General features: G+C 40.0%; 1 protein-coding gene across 6 annotated transcripts in view; it reads right to left on the reverse strand.

Moving 5' to 3' along the window:
• ANKFY1 (ankyrin repeat and FYVE domain containing 1) overlaps nt 1-16,530 on the reverse strand; it is an 89,613-nt gene that overhangs the window by 42,392 nt on the left and 30,691 nt on the right. For 4 of the 6 annotated variants that reach the window (XR_011423434.1, XM_005597676.4, XM_070227912.1 and 1 more), the window contains 4 exons: nt 8,629-8,764; nt 4,335-4,458; nt 3,096-3,245; nt 1,620-1,785 (listed from right to left, as the gene is read on the reverse strand). Coding sequence is in view for 4 of the 6 variants with exons in the window: in XM_005597676.4 (XP_005597733.1) it covers nt 1,620-1,785; nt 3,096-3,245; nt 4,335-4,458; nt 8,629-8,764 (576 nt within the window). In the remaining 2 variants the exon portion in view is untranslated. Of the gene's footprint in view, nt 1-1,619; nt 1,786-3,095; nt 3,246-4,334; nt 4,459-8,536; nt 8,765-16,530 lie in introns of all 6 variants that reach the window. The other 2 variants (XR_011423436.1, XM_005597678.4) reach the window with 1 other exon arrangement.

A 16,530-nucleotide genomic window follows, 5' to 3' on the forward strand; every position in this document is an offset into this window, starting at 1 on the left:
ACCAAAATATTTAATAACTCGTCAAACATGTTTTTTCATCACACATAAGAATTTAGCTCCGTAAGAGGAAAGAAACATAATTCTGAGATTGTTTTTTTAGTAACAAGTGTATTTGTTTCCAAAATAAACATCTCAGACACTAAACAGTATGGGAAAGAAGAATTCCCTATGTGGTGGAAACTCTCCCCACTGAACACCCCCCCAGCGCTGAGCACCGGATGGTGTTACACAGTGCAGAGCAGCGCCTGGGAAAAATGCATCTGCTCTTGACACTGACACACTCTAAGGATTTCCTTCCCAACGATGAACAAAATTTTCCTCTTCAGCAGCCAGCAAGCTTAACACTCTAACACGTGGCTCCGAGGGACATTTATATTCAAACCTATGCCCAAAAAGGGCAGAGCTACAGCTGCAACAGGACCATATTTGAAGTAACTACATTCCACCAATTAGGAACAACTTGTGATGCTAAAAGTACAACAGAGACAATAATAGTAAAATAATGCCTAATTGGAGGAGTAAATATACATGATTAAGATGTGGGGAAACCAATATATTGTTGCTGTTGCTGTTTTGCTGAGGAAGATTCACCCTGAGCTAACACGTGTTGCCAATTTTCCTCTTTAAAAAAATTTTAACAAATTTTTTATGTGAGCTGCCGCCACAGTATGGTCACTGACAGACAAGCAGTGTGGTTCCACGTCCGGGAACTGAACCAGGGCCACAGAAGCACAGCATGCCAAACTTTAATCACTAGCCCATCGGGGCTGGCCCTAATATATTCTGCTTATGATGTCGACATGTAAACAAAAAAGTAGTCATGGCTAAGTATTTCAATCAAATCATCTATCCCTCTACAAAATAAGGCTTTCACTTTGAATACTAGAACTCTACACCTAACAGAGCTTCCCACTCTGTCTAAAAATGACTAATGCAAAGTAGAATCAGGCAGGATCCATTTGGGACTTAGGAATTAATAAGACCATGGGGAAAACAAAACAAAACAAAACTAGCACATTTTTCCCTTGAAGAGTTAATTCATTAAGATTAAAATGTTTTGATCTTAATTCTATCACTTCCATATTCTTCCCACTACTCATGGCAATATACTCAAAATATAGCTACAATTTCAAATAACTTTCCTGCAACAAAATGAAATTTTATCACTTTGCCATGACAGAAGGGAAGTCTAGTCTGTAAAACTGAAAAATCTGAAACCAAGAATATATCTAAACATTCATGGTTTTGACACTTTCCCTCTCTTACAGTAACCAATACAAGTACAGTCTTTCTAACACAATTCCTGGAGAAAGCGATGTATTGAATGAGCAAACACATCAACTGTTTACAAGTAAAAGGTATTTCTTCTGAAAGTACCATCTTTCCAGCCCTTCTTCTGGGGGCCCTACTGACACTATGAAGAGCCTAACCAGCAAGGCATAGGCAATAGCTCTTCAGTCCTTCCTCTGACCCACTGATCACAAATTCTAAATCATGCAGCTTGTGAGCACACATGCAAGAAGCCTTTGAGAAGCTGTGGAACAGGGTCAGAGGGTCATCAAAAATCACTTGGATAAAAGTAAAATTGCCCACAGAGAAAAATACCCACTTCTTCCTACCTCTCTGGATTCCTTTATGTAACAGGCTCCAGCCATTCTTGTCTACCATGTCCACATCAGCTTTGTGACTAACCAGCGTGGAGGCAATACTCTCTAGTCGGCGGGAAAGCGCGAGATCTAAAGCAAGATCTCCATTATGATCCACTTCATTCAGCTTCCCAGGGAGCTGCACAGATAAATTTGTAAATTAGCACCCGGCCAGTAGAGAATACAAGTGATTTTAATCTCTCCCACCTTGACTCTTAAATATCATCTCTTATAAAAATGTCAAATTTTAGCGCTCTAACACAGCTTACTCCCCAAATTCAACTCAATTCACAAACTTCCCTAAGGCTTTCTCAGGGCACATGCCTTTTGGGGAGCACAGAATTAATGGGGATCACAGAGCAGACCAAGCGCCATGGAAGACAATATAAGGACTAAAGGAGAAGGCAAACAGTGCTGTAGGAACACGAGTGCCAGCGCAGAGGTTCAGAGAGCCTGATGGAAAACAGCTAACATTTTTACAAAAGACTGCAGCTTAGCTATCTAATTCCTCCCAGCAGTTTCATGTCTTCCCCACACAGTGGACAGCCAAGATAAAACACACTACACTCCCATCTGGCAAGAGCAAGTGCCTTTCTTCTAAAGCAACGTGGTAGAGAGAATAATAGCTCCCAAAGACGTCCATGTCCTAACCCCCGGAACCTGTGAGTATGTCACCTCACGTGATGAAAGGCACTTTGCAGATACTATTAAGGTTAAGGACCTTGAGGTGGGGACAGTGTCCTGGATTATCCAGGAGGGCCCAATCTGTCTAATCACATAAGTCCCTAAAAGGGAAAGGGGGAAGTAGAAGAGTAGGTCAGAGAGATGTGACATGAGAAGGACCTGATTCACCACCATAGGCTTTGAAAATAGCGAGCGGGGGCCATGAGCTGGGGAACGTGGTGGTCTCTAGAAGCTGAAAATGGCCCTCCACGAACAGCCAGCAGGAAACAGGGACGTTGGTCCCATAACCACAAGGAACTGCATTCTGCCAACAACCCACACGAGCGGGAAACGGATTCTCCCCTAGAGGCTCCAGAACGGAGCACAGCTGCCGACACCCTGGCTTTAGACGGACGATGTCTGTACCAGACCTTCAACCTACAAAACCGGAAGGTAATAAACTGATGTTGTTTTCAGCCACTATGTTTGTGGTCATTTCTCACAGCGGCAAAAGGAAACTACAACAGATTTTAGTACTGGAAATTGGGTAGTGCTGTAACAACAACCTAAACATGCAGACGTGGCTTTGGAATTGGGCAATGGGCAGAAGATGGAAGAATTCTGAGGAGCATGATAAAAAAACTCAGATTTCCTTGAACAAACTACTAGCAAAAATATATACATTAAAGATTATGCCAGTGATGGCTCAGGAAGAAGTGAGGAGCATTACAAATGAAGTATAGTTTTGGGAAAAGGTAAGAAAAATGGCAAAAACAGCTACAGTACCTGTGAATCCATTTCGATTAGATAAAGGAAGACCACATCTTCTCTCTCTACTTTGATAGCTTTATGTAATGGGTACTCAGTCTTGGATTTGATCATTTTGTACAACAACTGGGCACTCATGCTGCTGAAGTCCTCCTTTCGTAAGTCATCCTAAGGATTAAAAAATAGTGAGAAGCAGAACAGATTCAACATAACAATAACAACAACTGACATCTACTAAGAAGCCCTTAGAATGTGTCTGGCCTTACTTTAAAGGGCTTAACGTTTCCCAACTCATTTAATTCTCAAGGAACCCTTAGGAGGTAGGTACTGCTATCACCCTCACTTTACAGACGAAGAAAGTAAAGCATCAAGAGGCTCAATCACTCGCCCAGGCTCACACAGTGAGTCAATGGCCGCGCCAGGATCTGGAGCCCAGAGGGCCCCCTCCCGAGCCTGCTGTCTTTCCCACAGCACTGCGGTGCCTCTCAGTGAGACGGCAAAGCACAAGCAACGCTGACGCCCACGAAGGATGCAGTCAGGAGGAGCCCTCCACAGGGGAGAGAATACAGTCTCCCCCACCCCACCCTACAAAGATGGCAATTACAGAACTAACCGGAACTTCCACAAACAATTCACTCCACCTAGTCACAGCTGGTCTCTACTATGGCAGATCCCTAAGTTTCTACTATTTTAGCAGAAAGGTTACCATTTCTGTTTCAAATTTTAAATCCAGTTCTCTTAGACACTTTTCCTCACAATGTTACTGAATACCAAACAATTTGCAGAAACTAGGTTATAAAACATAGCACTAGCCACGACTTTTTTAAAAATGCAAAATAGACAACATATCAAAGAAATGCAAAAGCTGTTCTTTATGATGAAAGCTACCTAAGAAGGGCAAATCTACATTTAACAATGCTCTCTTCACGATGGAGAAAGCCAGGGAAAGCCCCAAAATGGCGCTGCACCTCCGGCCTGCTGCCCCGCCTTTTCCCAGCTCAGGCACAGCTGCAGCTTCTGCAGATGGAGGGTGAAGGCAGGTGTGCCCTCATTCCAAGCCTGTTTCTTGACCTGAGCTATCTTCTGCCCCTCTACTCTGGAATCAGAACTACGAGACTTCTATAGCCAAAAAGAATCTCACAGATCATCAGATGCAACTACTTAGCCTTCAATTTTGTAATAAGAGGAGATTAGGAGATTAGGTCTTTTGACTTGCAGTGAGGGTGCTTTGTCCACACGCCTCCATCTCTCACTCACCCAATGACTGGCAATAATCTCCGCACAGTAGTTCATCAGTGTGCTGGCGTTCAGCTCCTCTGCAGTCTGGTAGAAGCGAATACAGTTCCTGACGTTCACCAGAGACATAACACCCTTCTCACATCTACAAGAGAACATTAATAATGAACAGTATTATTAGGACAAATACACTCATAAATGAGCAAACCAAATCATCTGTGTACTGGCTGGCTATGTCCAATAACACTAAAATGTAAGGTTAAGCAAAGAAGTTAAGAATAAATTATAGCTGAGCTACCATATTTTAAAAGTATTAGAATTTCATTATGATATTATATTGTTCATTCTGGTCAGAATCAAAATAACCTGTAAATAAACACGCTAAGCACAACCCCACAACTGCCTTAAAAGTAATCACATGAAACTCGCTGATCATATACACAGGAAATTATAAAATCAAACACACAATGGATCAAATCCAGAACTTTGGTATTTAATTGTATAGGACGTGTTTGTAGTTCCCACTAGCACAACTCCATTATGCAACCACTGTGGCGTAGAAATAGCTTCAAACACAAGGCTCTATGTCTCAATACATTAACACCTCCTTAAAAGTCCTCCCGAAAGGTGAACTGGGTGGTATGTGATTATAACTCAATAAAGCTGTTTTTTCAAAAGCCCCCTTAAATACCCTACCATGTATAGAAACAACTGAGTTAAGAGAGTCAAACCATACTAGACCAAGACAGAGAAAAACTGGCTACACCGGATGTCCCACAAAGCTTGGTAACAACAACAATGGGACTCTCACAATCCTTAATAAGAAAGCACCAACCATGTCAGGCAAGAGAGGGCTGCACGCAGGCGAGGAGGCCTCTCTCCGGTAGCACAAAGCTGGCACACATCTTAGCGTAGAGGATGCAGCACTGGCAGACAGACCCAGGCCTCTACCGCCCTAGAATCCCCGGGAACCCTAGTGAGCCTCCACGGACCAGGCCTGCGGGGAAGGAGGCCGGCGGCAGCTCCCTCCTCCCCCCTTACCTGCACATCTCCCTGCAAATCAAGTTCCCCTCCAAGCGCAGCACAGAGGTATTCCCCGACACCCCACCATTGCTTCCTCTGTCCCAGAGGCCCCACGAAAACCTTTTTCTGATCACATAGGGTGGAATGTAGTGATGAGAGCAAAATGAACTGTGAGGTAAGAAAACCTGAGCTGAGATCCACTGAATTCTACAGGTCAAATTATATGTGCTCTCATGCCCCATCTCCCCCTCTGTAAAATGAGGATAATACTCTATTTCAGAGGCTTAGAAGATCTTTGTGTGTCCTGCAAGATAAAGGAAAACCATATAAACTGCACAGCATGAGGTGCACAACAGGCGTGCTCGTAAGTTTGAGGTCTTTCTCAAGGAAGTTGCATAATGTAATAACTAATATGAATGGGTTTTACTACTACTATAAATAAGAATGACTGGCTAGCAGATAATTCCCAATTTTAACAGATGAAGTTTAGTTAACAGAAGCTGAAAAAACCATGGGAGTGGGAGATGGGGGGAGAAAGGAGGCGAGTCATGAGAAAGACCTAGGAAGAACGAGGAACAAACTCCAAAACCCTGTGAGACCATTGGTTAGAAGCAAGAATAATCCTGGAGTCATCTGTCCAGCTAGCAGTAAATGTAGGCACCTATTTTATTACAAGACCTATGCTTAAGTGCTTTGTTTTTAAGTAACACAGCTGACTTGGTGGAAAGAAGCATCTCCCTCAGGGCACTTTTAACCATATTGTTAAAGATCTAAAGAAGTTACTATAATAATGAGTAACAATGTTCTATTTCCAGGCCTCCACTGTACCACTAGTTTCCCTAAACTCACAGCCGATGAAGTCATTCTGACCTCGCCTATGAAGTCAGAGCATTCCAGGCGAAAAGTCTTCTTTTCAGATATACCAAACTTTTACCACTTTTAGAATGACAAATATCCACGGTCTTGCCATTGTAACGTCCTAACATGTGGTATAACCTCGGGGAGCATGGACTCACATTCGTAGAGCACTTTACAAAGCACATTTACAGACAGATGCTAAACTCCATTCTCTTCCTTCCTACTGCCAAATGACACTGCATCAAGACACTCAACTATGCTTCCCGAGGACAGATGTTTTGTTACAACTGGCAGACAAGTCATTCTCACTAAACTCTGGGATCCCCAGAGTGCCATTCACTATGTGGACAGCCTATTAATAGTAACTGACATGATTTACACAACTGAAGAACATGTAATCTTATTTAGAAATTCAGATTTTTACTTCATATCTTCTCTTTGAAAAGTAGCCAGACAGACTAACTTTGCTCTGAAGGGATTTTAGTGTTGTTGATACATCTTTTTCATTGTAGAGGACAAAAACGATACTCTGGATGCACGAAAACAATAAACCTAATTTTTAAAGTATAAAATCAAGCATATATTTAAGCATCTCACAAATTCCTGTCTACTTTTGCTATCAACCCCATGTGCATGAATATGAGAGACATGGAAAAATCATTGAAAAGCTAAACAACAAATGGTTAACAGTGGTTTAATTACAGATGGCAGTGTTTTTCTTTATATCGTTCTATATTTTCCAAACACCATACACTGAACATGTACTTTATAATCAGGAAAAAAATTATATTAACTGTCAATTTTTAGCATATACTATTAATTCTTCTTTTTTTAAAGAGTATTTTCCTGATAATAGTTACTAAAAAACTTCCTTTTCATCAAACTGGTGATAGTATTCCCAAACCGAGATCCCTACATTACAAAAATGAGGGACACCTGCCTCATATGTAACTGCACACATTTGTGTGGGAGCGCTTTTACTGTCTCAAATGTGTAATTTCTTCTGCAGGCGGCAGTGGGCACTCTACGCCCTTTTAAAAGCCTACACTTGAATCCACTCCTGGGTCTCTTCCATCCCAGCTCTTAACAAAGCCACAACAGATAACTTAATGCCCACATCCAATAATACAAAATTGAGCATCTGGCAATGTTGATAGTTATGAAGTCTAATCAGCCAATAAACAACAAACATTTTAATTAAAGAATCCATTACACAGATTACAATTAACTAAACTAGTCCAACCCCAGGGCATTTTTATCAAAGCAATTTAATTTATAAGTAAGTTTGACAAGGTCAATGGGAGAAAGCTCAGGAAACCTGAGGAGGAAAAAGATATAAATCACACTCTAATTAAAATTATTCTCATTTCACTCTCAGATGGTTCAAAAACTCACCCAAACAAAAAAACAAAAGAGTTCAGTGCAAGGCCTTGACAGTAAAGTTAGCTCTGCTAACCTAATGCTGTATGTGCCTACCAATCGTAGACCTGTTCGATTGTTTCTTAGTCATTGGATTTAGGTATTAAAATGCCTCAAGCCCGCATCAGTCACAGGTACTTAGGAGAAACCCGTGCACTGACTCACGTGGGCATAGTGGGCCATCCCCTGGGAAACATCAGCCCCACAGTGAAAACAGAGCAGGCAGTCTCGGCAGCAAGGTCTCTCCTGGCTCTCTGAGGGCAACACAACAACAGGCAGAGTGCGTCTTGATGGCTGAAACTATTCCTTCACACACCCAGGAGAATACAAAGATCACTAAATGAGGTAAAGAGACCCTCCATCAACCAAGCTGACCTCCAAGGGCCACATCTCCAACAGAAACAAAAGGGCATTCCGCCTGACACTATTTGGTGAACGTTTTGTTTTCCGCTGTTCTAAAAGGCCAACTTGGGAGAGCAACTGAGAAAATGAAATATAAAAAACATAGCAGGCTATCTCCTTGGGAACCTAAAAAGCAGTAACAAACGAAGTGAGATCTCAGAAACACCGGCTATAAAACTTATTAAGCCATACTCTCACATATTAATTTAGGCATTAATGTGCTTCCAACAAAGAGGATATGACCAGGGACTCCATCCAAGCAGATATATCAAAAGGCAGAATAAAATGTCAAAGGAAAAGGTAGAGGAGGGAAAGTTGAGAGTTTGGACACAGGATTACATTATTTCATATTCAGTTTATCAGTTCACACAATTATGAAATCTCAGCTAATAAACCAGTAAAGAAAAGAGAATACCTAAAAGCTTTGGCAAAATTTAGCTTACAAGATAACACAAAGCAAGGGAGATAAAATTCTCTCCCCACTATCGCCTTTAAAAGAACACCTTGCAAAAGTTATTTACATTAGCAGAAGAAGCTGTTTTCCCAGAGCTTGGCATAATTAAAGCTCAGCCACCACCATCTGAGGTGCTTGAATATATCTGCTGTGACTTGCCTCTCCCTAAGGAGCTGGAGCTGAAACCGATTGGCTAGTTTCATCAACTCAGTCAGGAACACATCATCTTCTTTGAACTCCAACTCGTCCGTATAGATCCAGCGAAGCATTGTCATTGTCACCTCAGGGTTCGCATCTGGTTAAAGAAAGTAGAAAAGCTGAAAACTAAGCACCGATGACACACTTAGGCCCTCTTGAGGCACCTAAAAACTGAGGATAATAAAGTAAATTCTGATACGCAGCATCTAACTCCAGAAAAGTGTTAAAGTTTTACAAGGGGCAGGAGGTGGGGGAAATGAACCCACTAAAGACGTAAGTCAAACAAACTGTGGGAAAATATTTTAAACATATGACAAAGGATTTACATTCTAACAAAAAGATATTACAAATAAAAAATGAAAAGATGGACAGCCAACAGAAAAACGAGCAACAGATATAAACAGGTAATTCATAAAAATGGCCAATAAACCTTACTAATAACTAAATACAAATTTAAACTAGAATACATTTTTTTGTCTCTCAGACTAGCAAAGATTCTTAAAAGTGCATAACCTTTCACAAAGCAATTATATATGTAGATTATTATCCTAAGAAAATAAGAGTAAATATAGAGAAATATATGTACTAAGCCAAGACAGTACTATTTTTAATAACAAAGAATTGGAACAAAAATCTTTAGAGTCAAATAGAGAACTAAATAAATTATAGCATATACACACATTAGAAAATTTTGCATCAATTAAATTTATATCTATATTCAACATAAAAAGATATTTACTATATAGCAGGTAAAAAAAGTAGGCTAAAAATATATGTATTAAATGATCTCATTTTTTGTTAGCCATATTTGTGTGTGTATATACATACATAAATAAATACATACACATAGAGTGTTGTTTCTGTCTCCCACCCAAGTACTAACCAGGTCCAACCCTGCTTAGCTCCACAAGATCAGACAAGATTGAGGACATTCAAGGTGATATGGCCATAGACAGACTGACTGTTCGCCTGTCTACCTACCTATCAATTGAACGATTGCAAGGATATACACTAAAATACCAACCCTGGTAGAATTTGTAACTAATGCTTTTTTCAGCTTATTTTTTTCCTGATTTTTATTTAATGAGCATGCATTACTTACGTAATTTTTAAGTTAAAATAAAGACTATGGCAACTTGGGGAAATGCTTGAGATGAAAATTGTAGCATAAAATATCTAAACTATTATTCCAACTAGAGTGAACTCTTGATTAGTGAGAATAAGGACAGTGATAGTCAGAGGATCACTTAAAATAATGGTCTACAACCAGTGGTTCTCAAAGTGTGGTCCTGGGCTAGCAAAGTCAGCACCATCTGGGAACCTGTAAGAAATTCTTATCCCTAGGCCCACCCCAGATCTACGGAATCAGAAACTCTGCGGGTGAGGCCCAGCATTTGTGTTTTCACAAGTCTTCCATGTGATTTCGATGCTTGCTAAGGTTTAAGAAACTATACTCAATTCTTGAGTATCTAGAAAAGGTGTAACGTTGACCAGGAACATCTTAGTAACTTAGTAATTAGGCAACAACTGACTAGCTCTTATTAACCCTTTCTCTTCCATTATAGTAGGGAGGAGAGGGTTGGAGGGAGTAATGTTAAATGAGTGGAAATTGAAGGCCCCTGATTTACTTGCAACCACATCAATTCACCATCATCCCCTAAAACAGCCAGATATTAAAAGAAAAAAAAGGCATAATGGAAAGAAAATACACCAAAATGCTAACAGTGATTATGTTAAGGTTCATTTTTTTTCTCTCTTACCTGTTAATGTAGTAACAGCACTTTTTAAATGTTTTAAGAAAGAGAAAAACACTCTAAAATCAGACAAAAACCTAAATCGATTTATTTAAACAATCTACTTGAAGAAGGACTTCAACTAAGCTGTGAAAGGTATACAGAGCGGATCCTGGAAGTAGGGTAAATTTCTTTCATTTTTTTTCAAAGATTGGCACCGAGCTAACATCTGCTGCCAATCTTTTTCTTCTTCTTCTCCCCGAAGACCCCCAGTACACAGTTGTATATTGTAGTTGAAGGTTCTTCTGGCTCTGCTATGTGGGACTTCACCTCAGCATGGCTTGGTGAGCGATGCTAGGTCAGTGCCCAGGATCCAAACTGGCGAAACCCTGGGCCGCTGCAGGGGAGCACGTGAACTTAACCACTCAGCCATGCAGCCGGCCCCAGTAGGGTGAATTTCTAAGCTAGCTCTGTAAATTGGGTTTAATACCTTGGTAGTCATATAATGAAAAGAAAAAACATATAGGCCATGTGATTTGTCCAGAGTCGCCCAAAATGCCAAAACCTGTATACAACTCTTCTCATACAGCCCTATCTTGGAAAGATAGCTCATTCCTAACAATGACAGCATCCCCAACAACAACACCCTCACTTCTTCTCTGTGCTAGTTTCTTTAATTCTGTTTCAAAATTTGGCTAATTTCCTTTAACAACTCTCCCTCAATTGTCCAAACCAATAAACTTGACCTGTACAATTGATAAAACAAAATCTAAATAATTTTCTTAAAAACTACCATCAACACGGATTTCCTGGGAGCCCTCCAAATTTCAAATAAAATAAGATTCAAGTAATCCCCAAGCTTTCCCACTCCTGCCTTGACTCTTCCCTTAATCTCCAAAATATACTGAGAATAAATCTATTTTGAGACTCGACTAAGCAGCCAGTGGTGTAAGGTGGGCAGAGAACACTAAACAAGAAGCAAGGTGTGTGTGCTTCCAACTGTGTACTTTCAGGCAAATCATGCAGTCTGTCTGCTTCCATTCTACTTAAATAAGTGGCTGTAGAAGTCAGAGGACCACACAGACCAGGAGTTACCTTTACAAGAAGACTCAGAAGTGAATCCAGTTGGCCTCCATGACCTGCACGGTGTACCTGCCGCTGGAGGCAGTCACCGAGTGGGCCCAGCACACAAGCTGGTAAAAATCTGTGACTGCAAGGATGAAAAGAAAAATAACACCGACTTCTGACTTCACTGTAGTCCAGGATACATATAGTCCCAGTTTGAAGAAACTGAGATTTTCTATGTGGCCTAGTCTTGTTTTTGTTTTGATTTGATTTTAAATGTTTTACAAGACATTTGAAAAGAATGGGAATAAACTTGGGGCTGGCCCAGTGGCATAGTGGTTAAGTTCACACACTCTGCTTCGGTGGCCCAGAGTTTGCTGGTTTGGATCCAGGGTGCAGACCTATGCACCGCTTATCAAGCCATGCTGTGGCAGGCATCCCACAGATAAAACAGAGGAAGATGGGCACAGAAGTGAGCTCAGGGCCAAGCTTCCTCAGCAAAAAGAAGAGGATTGGCGGTAGATGTTAGCTCAGGGCTAATCGTCCTCAAAAAAAAAAAAAAAAAAGAATGGGAATAAAATTTATCATCATATGAATTAACCATTAAATGATCCATCCTGAGGAAATTAATTTTGTTATGTAAATCCTGTATTTAATCCATCAAAAGCTGAGAAAAGTGTTTTGAATCTCCTACTATGACTCTGGTTTAATTAAATTGTCTTTAAGTTTCCAACTATTTTTTCTTCATCTACTTTACATAAAAGTTTTTGATTCATAAAATTAAAAAATAGTGATAGACTGCATCTTTCATCAGTAAAAACATGGTCTTTGGTCAGTTTAAGGATGCACCCTTAAATATAATTTCTTGGAAATTATAAAACCCCAAACCAACCTCTAAATAATCCCTGTGTCAAAAAGAAATAAAAGGATAGAGGTTCTAGTTTTGTTACGGCAGTGTGGCAACCCATCCTATTTTAACTGATTATAGCTAAAAACTCTAGACAGAGTACAAAAAAAGCAACTACCTGAGGATTCTGAAAAGTAAACAAAAGCAGCTGAATTGCAGGGAGCAGCAAAACTTGAAGCAGCAGCTGCGCTGGATGAGTTTCCCAATTTTGCTTTTCTCTCTACAGCTTTGCCCTGAGGGGGACCCCAGTCAAGGAGCAACACTGCTGCACTGACCACGGAGATGCCTAAAACTTCATCCTCTGGCCAGATGAACCAGGAAAAGGAGCCCCAGCGGGGGCTGAAGAGGAAGGGGAGAAGCCCAGGGTAAAGAGAGCCAGAGAAGGAGGGCTCCTACTTCTGTGTGTGAACCGACACAGGCCTCAGCTCACTTGTAAGCTACTCATGCATGGAATAGTCCCAACCCAGCCTTAAGAACTGAAGTGATATTTGGTCCACAACCCACAGAAAGTGAAATAATACCCCTAATACATATATAAGCCCCTACCCTTTAGAGTATATTTAAAATCTATGTACAGTCTATAGCCTATTTGTACTATATCATGTAAAAACTTGGCCAACCATATAGGTCCCTTTAAATCCTCCACCATTGACCTCCATGCTATAGTTGTCATTTACGTTACATGTGCATACATTAAAAATCTCACCAGTGTTTAAATTTTCCTCTTAACAGTCATATATACTTTAGCAAATTTAAGAGAATAAAAAGTCATTTATATTTACTCAGATATTTCCATTTCTGTTCTCCTTCATTCTTCAAGATCCAGATTTCCTTCTGGTATCATTTCCCTTCAGCCTGAAGAACTTCCTTTAGCACTTCTTATAGACAGTATCTGCTAATGACAAATTTTCTTCCCTCCTCTGAGAACGTCTTTATTTTCCCTTTATTTCTAAAGGATATTGAAACCTGAGTTGACAGTTCCTTTTTTTTTTTTTCACTTTAAAGATGTTATTCCACTGTATTCTGGCCTCTGTAGTTTTTAATAAGAAATCTGTAGTCATTGGAATCTTTCCCCTGTATGTAATTGTTGCTTTCAAGATTTTTTCTTTTTTTTTAATTGTGGTAAAATACATGTAACATAAAATTTACCATCTTAAACATTTTTAAGTGTTCTGTTCAGTCATGTTAAGTATATTCACATTGTTGTGCAACCAATCTCCAGAACTTTTTCATTTTGCCAAACTGAAACTCTATACCCATTAAACAACAACTTCTCATTTCTCTCTGTCCCTAGCCCCCAGCAACTACCATTCTACTATCTGTTTCTATGGATCTGACAACTTCAATTACCTCATATAAGTGGAATTATGCAGTATTTGTCTTTTTGTGACTGGCTTATTTAACATAACGTTCTCAAGATTCATCCATGTTGTGGTATGTGTCAGAATTTCCTTCCTTTTTGAGGTCAAATAATATCCATTGTATGTACATACCACATTGTGTTTATTCATTCATCCACTGATGGACATTTGGGTTGCTTCCATCTCCTGACATTGTGAATAAATGCTGGTGTGAACGTAAGGGTACAAATATTTCTTCAAGATCCTGCTTTGAACTCTTTTGGATCTATACCCAGAAATGGAATTGCTGGACCATATAGTAATTCAATTCTTAAATTTTTGAGGAACTGCCATACTGTTTTCCACAGCAGTTGCACATATTACATTTCCACCAACAGTGCACAAGGGTTCCAATTTCTCTACCTCCCCACCAACACTTTTTTTTTTCTCAAAAAACCAGGAATACTCAAATTGATAAACTACATCTACAAAAAACATTTATACATAATGATTAAAGATCTCATTGTTTCTCCCTGAGATCAGGAATAAGGCAAAAATGTGTGCTCTCAAACAACCTGTAATGAGAACTTTTAAAATTCAAAATTGAGGCGACAACCCAATTTTCAAAAGGGTAAATATGTGAACAGACACTTCACAAAAGAAGATATACAAATGGTCGGTCATGTTCAACATTATTAGCCATCAGAGGAATGCAAAATAAAAGAACAATGCACTCCACATCTACATAATGGATAAAATTATAAACAAAAACCAACCTGACGTGGGGCCAGCCCCGTGGCCCAGTGCTTAAGTTCAGTGTGCTCTGCTTCAGCGGCCCAGGTTTGGTTCCCAAGCACTGACCTACACCACTCATCAGGGGCCATGCTGTGGCAGCAACCCACATACAAAATAGAGGAAGACAGGCACAGATGCTAGCTCAGGGACAATCTTCCTCAGCAAAAAAACCCCAAAACCAAAGCAACCACCTGACCATACCAAGTGTTGGTGAGGAGTGGAGCTATGGGAACTCCTCTACACACCGTGATGGGCATGCAAAATGGAATATCTATTTTGGAAAACAGTTTGGTAGTTTCTTAATATTAAACAGTCACTCCTATATATTTACCCAAGAGAAACAACAACATACACCTACACAAAGATATACACAATTGAGTACAGTAATTTTATTAGTAATAGCCAAAGACTGGAAAGAACACAAACATCTACCAATAGGTAAATGAAAACAAAATTGTGGTAAATTAATGCATGGAATACCACTCAGCAAAAATAAGGAACGAACAATTAAAACCACAACAACATGCCGATATTTTAGATGAATCTCAAAATCTTTATGCTGAGTGAACGAAGCCAAACAAGAGACTATATGTTCTATGATTCCATTCTTATAAAAGTCTAGAAAATGCAAACTTATCTACAATTAGTGAAGGCAGATCAGTGGTTGCCTGGGGACTTGGAGGGAAAAAGAGATGAGGAAAATTTACGGAGATGAAAATGTTTGTTATTCCATGTGGTGATAATGGTTTCCAAGTTATGTCTAAACTAAGCAAATTGTACACTTTTAATGTAGGCAGTTTATTTCACCTCCTTTATATTTCAATAAAGTTGGAAGAAAAAAACCCCAAAGTGAGAGGCAGCGTGCATTGTGGTAAATGGATTCTGCAGCCAAACCAACTAGGTTCAAACCCCAGCTTGGACACTTACTACTGTGTGACCTTGGGGGAGTTATTTACTACTGCTGTGCATCACGGTTTCCTCATCTATAAAACGGAAATAAACAATAGCACTTACCTCAAAGTGTTGTTCTAAAGACAAATGACTTCATACATATGAAGCACTCGGAATACTACTACCACATACTACTTGCTATAAAAAATTTGCTATTATTATTAAAACAAACTATTTTAAACCAACACACAGACAAACTTAGCATTACCAAAGACTGGGGAGAAAAACACAAAAGTAACATTAGGATTGAGTAAGGGGATACAACCACAGATAAAATAGATTTTTTGAAGCTCTAAGAGGTTCTTTGGGAGGGGGTCTCAGCTGTTGGTAGGAAGCCACAAGGTGTTCTGTCCTCATGACAAAGGAGCTAACTTCTCCCAAAATGAGCAATCCAAAAGACAGAGCAAGGAAGAAGTCACAACACCCTCTACGAACCTATCTCTGAAGTAACATATTGTCACTTCTACCATGATCTATTCATTAGAGCTCAGTCAGTTATACTCAAGGGGGGGAATTAGGACCCACCTTGTTTTTTCTTTTTGCCGAGGAAGATTAGCCCTGAGCTAACATCTGTTGCCAATCTTCCTCTTTTTTTTGGCATGAGGAAGATTAGCCCTGAGCTAATATCTGTGTCAATCTTTCTCCACTTTGTATGTTGGTCATGGCCATGGCATGGCTGATGAGTGGTGTAGGTCCACGCCTAGGATCTGAACCCAGGCTGCTGAAGCAGAGGGTGGCAAATTTAACCACTACGCCAGAGGGCAGGCCCCTAGGACCCACTTTTGAAGGAAGGATTATCAAATAATTTATGAACACATTTTAAAACTACGGCAGATATCATTAAAAGGAATATAGCATGATCTGATATTGAAACTGAACAACCGTGAGCTAGTAGTTCACATGGAATCCAGCAGACATCTAATATTGCTGTATTTCTCTTGAAAACTTAAAGATCCCCTGTGAGTTTGACGTAGCATCTTAGTGTGCCTCAGCACAGTTTGGGAACCTATGCTCTTTCCACTGCACAGCGCAAACCTCCCAGGTGGTGTTTTAGTGCACAGCTTTCCAAACC

The sequence above is a fragment of the Equus caballus genome, chromosome 11 (genome assembly GCF_041296265.1).
Source record: "Equus caballus isolate H_3958 breed thoroughbred chromosome 11, TB-T2T, whole genome shotgun sequence".
NCBI classification, from domain to species: Eukaryota; Metazoa; Chordata; class Mammalia; order Perissodactyla; family Equidae; genus Equus; species Equus caballus.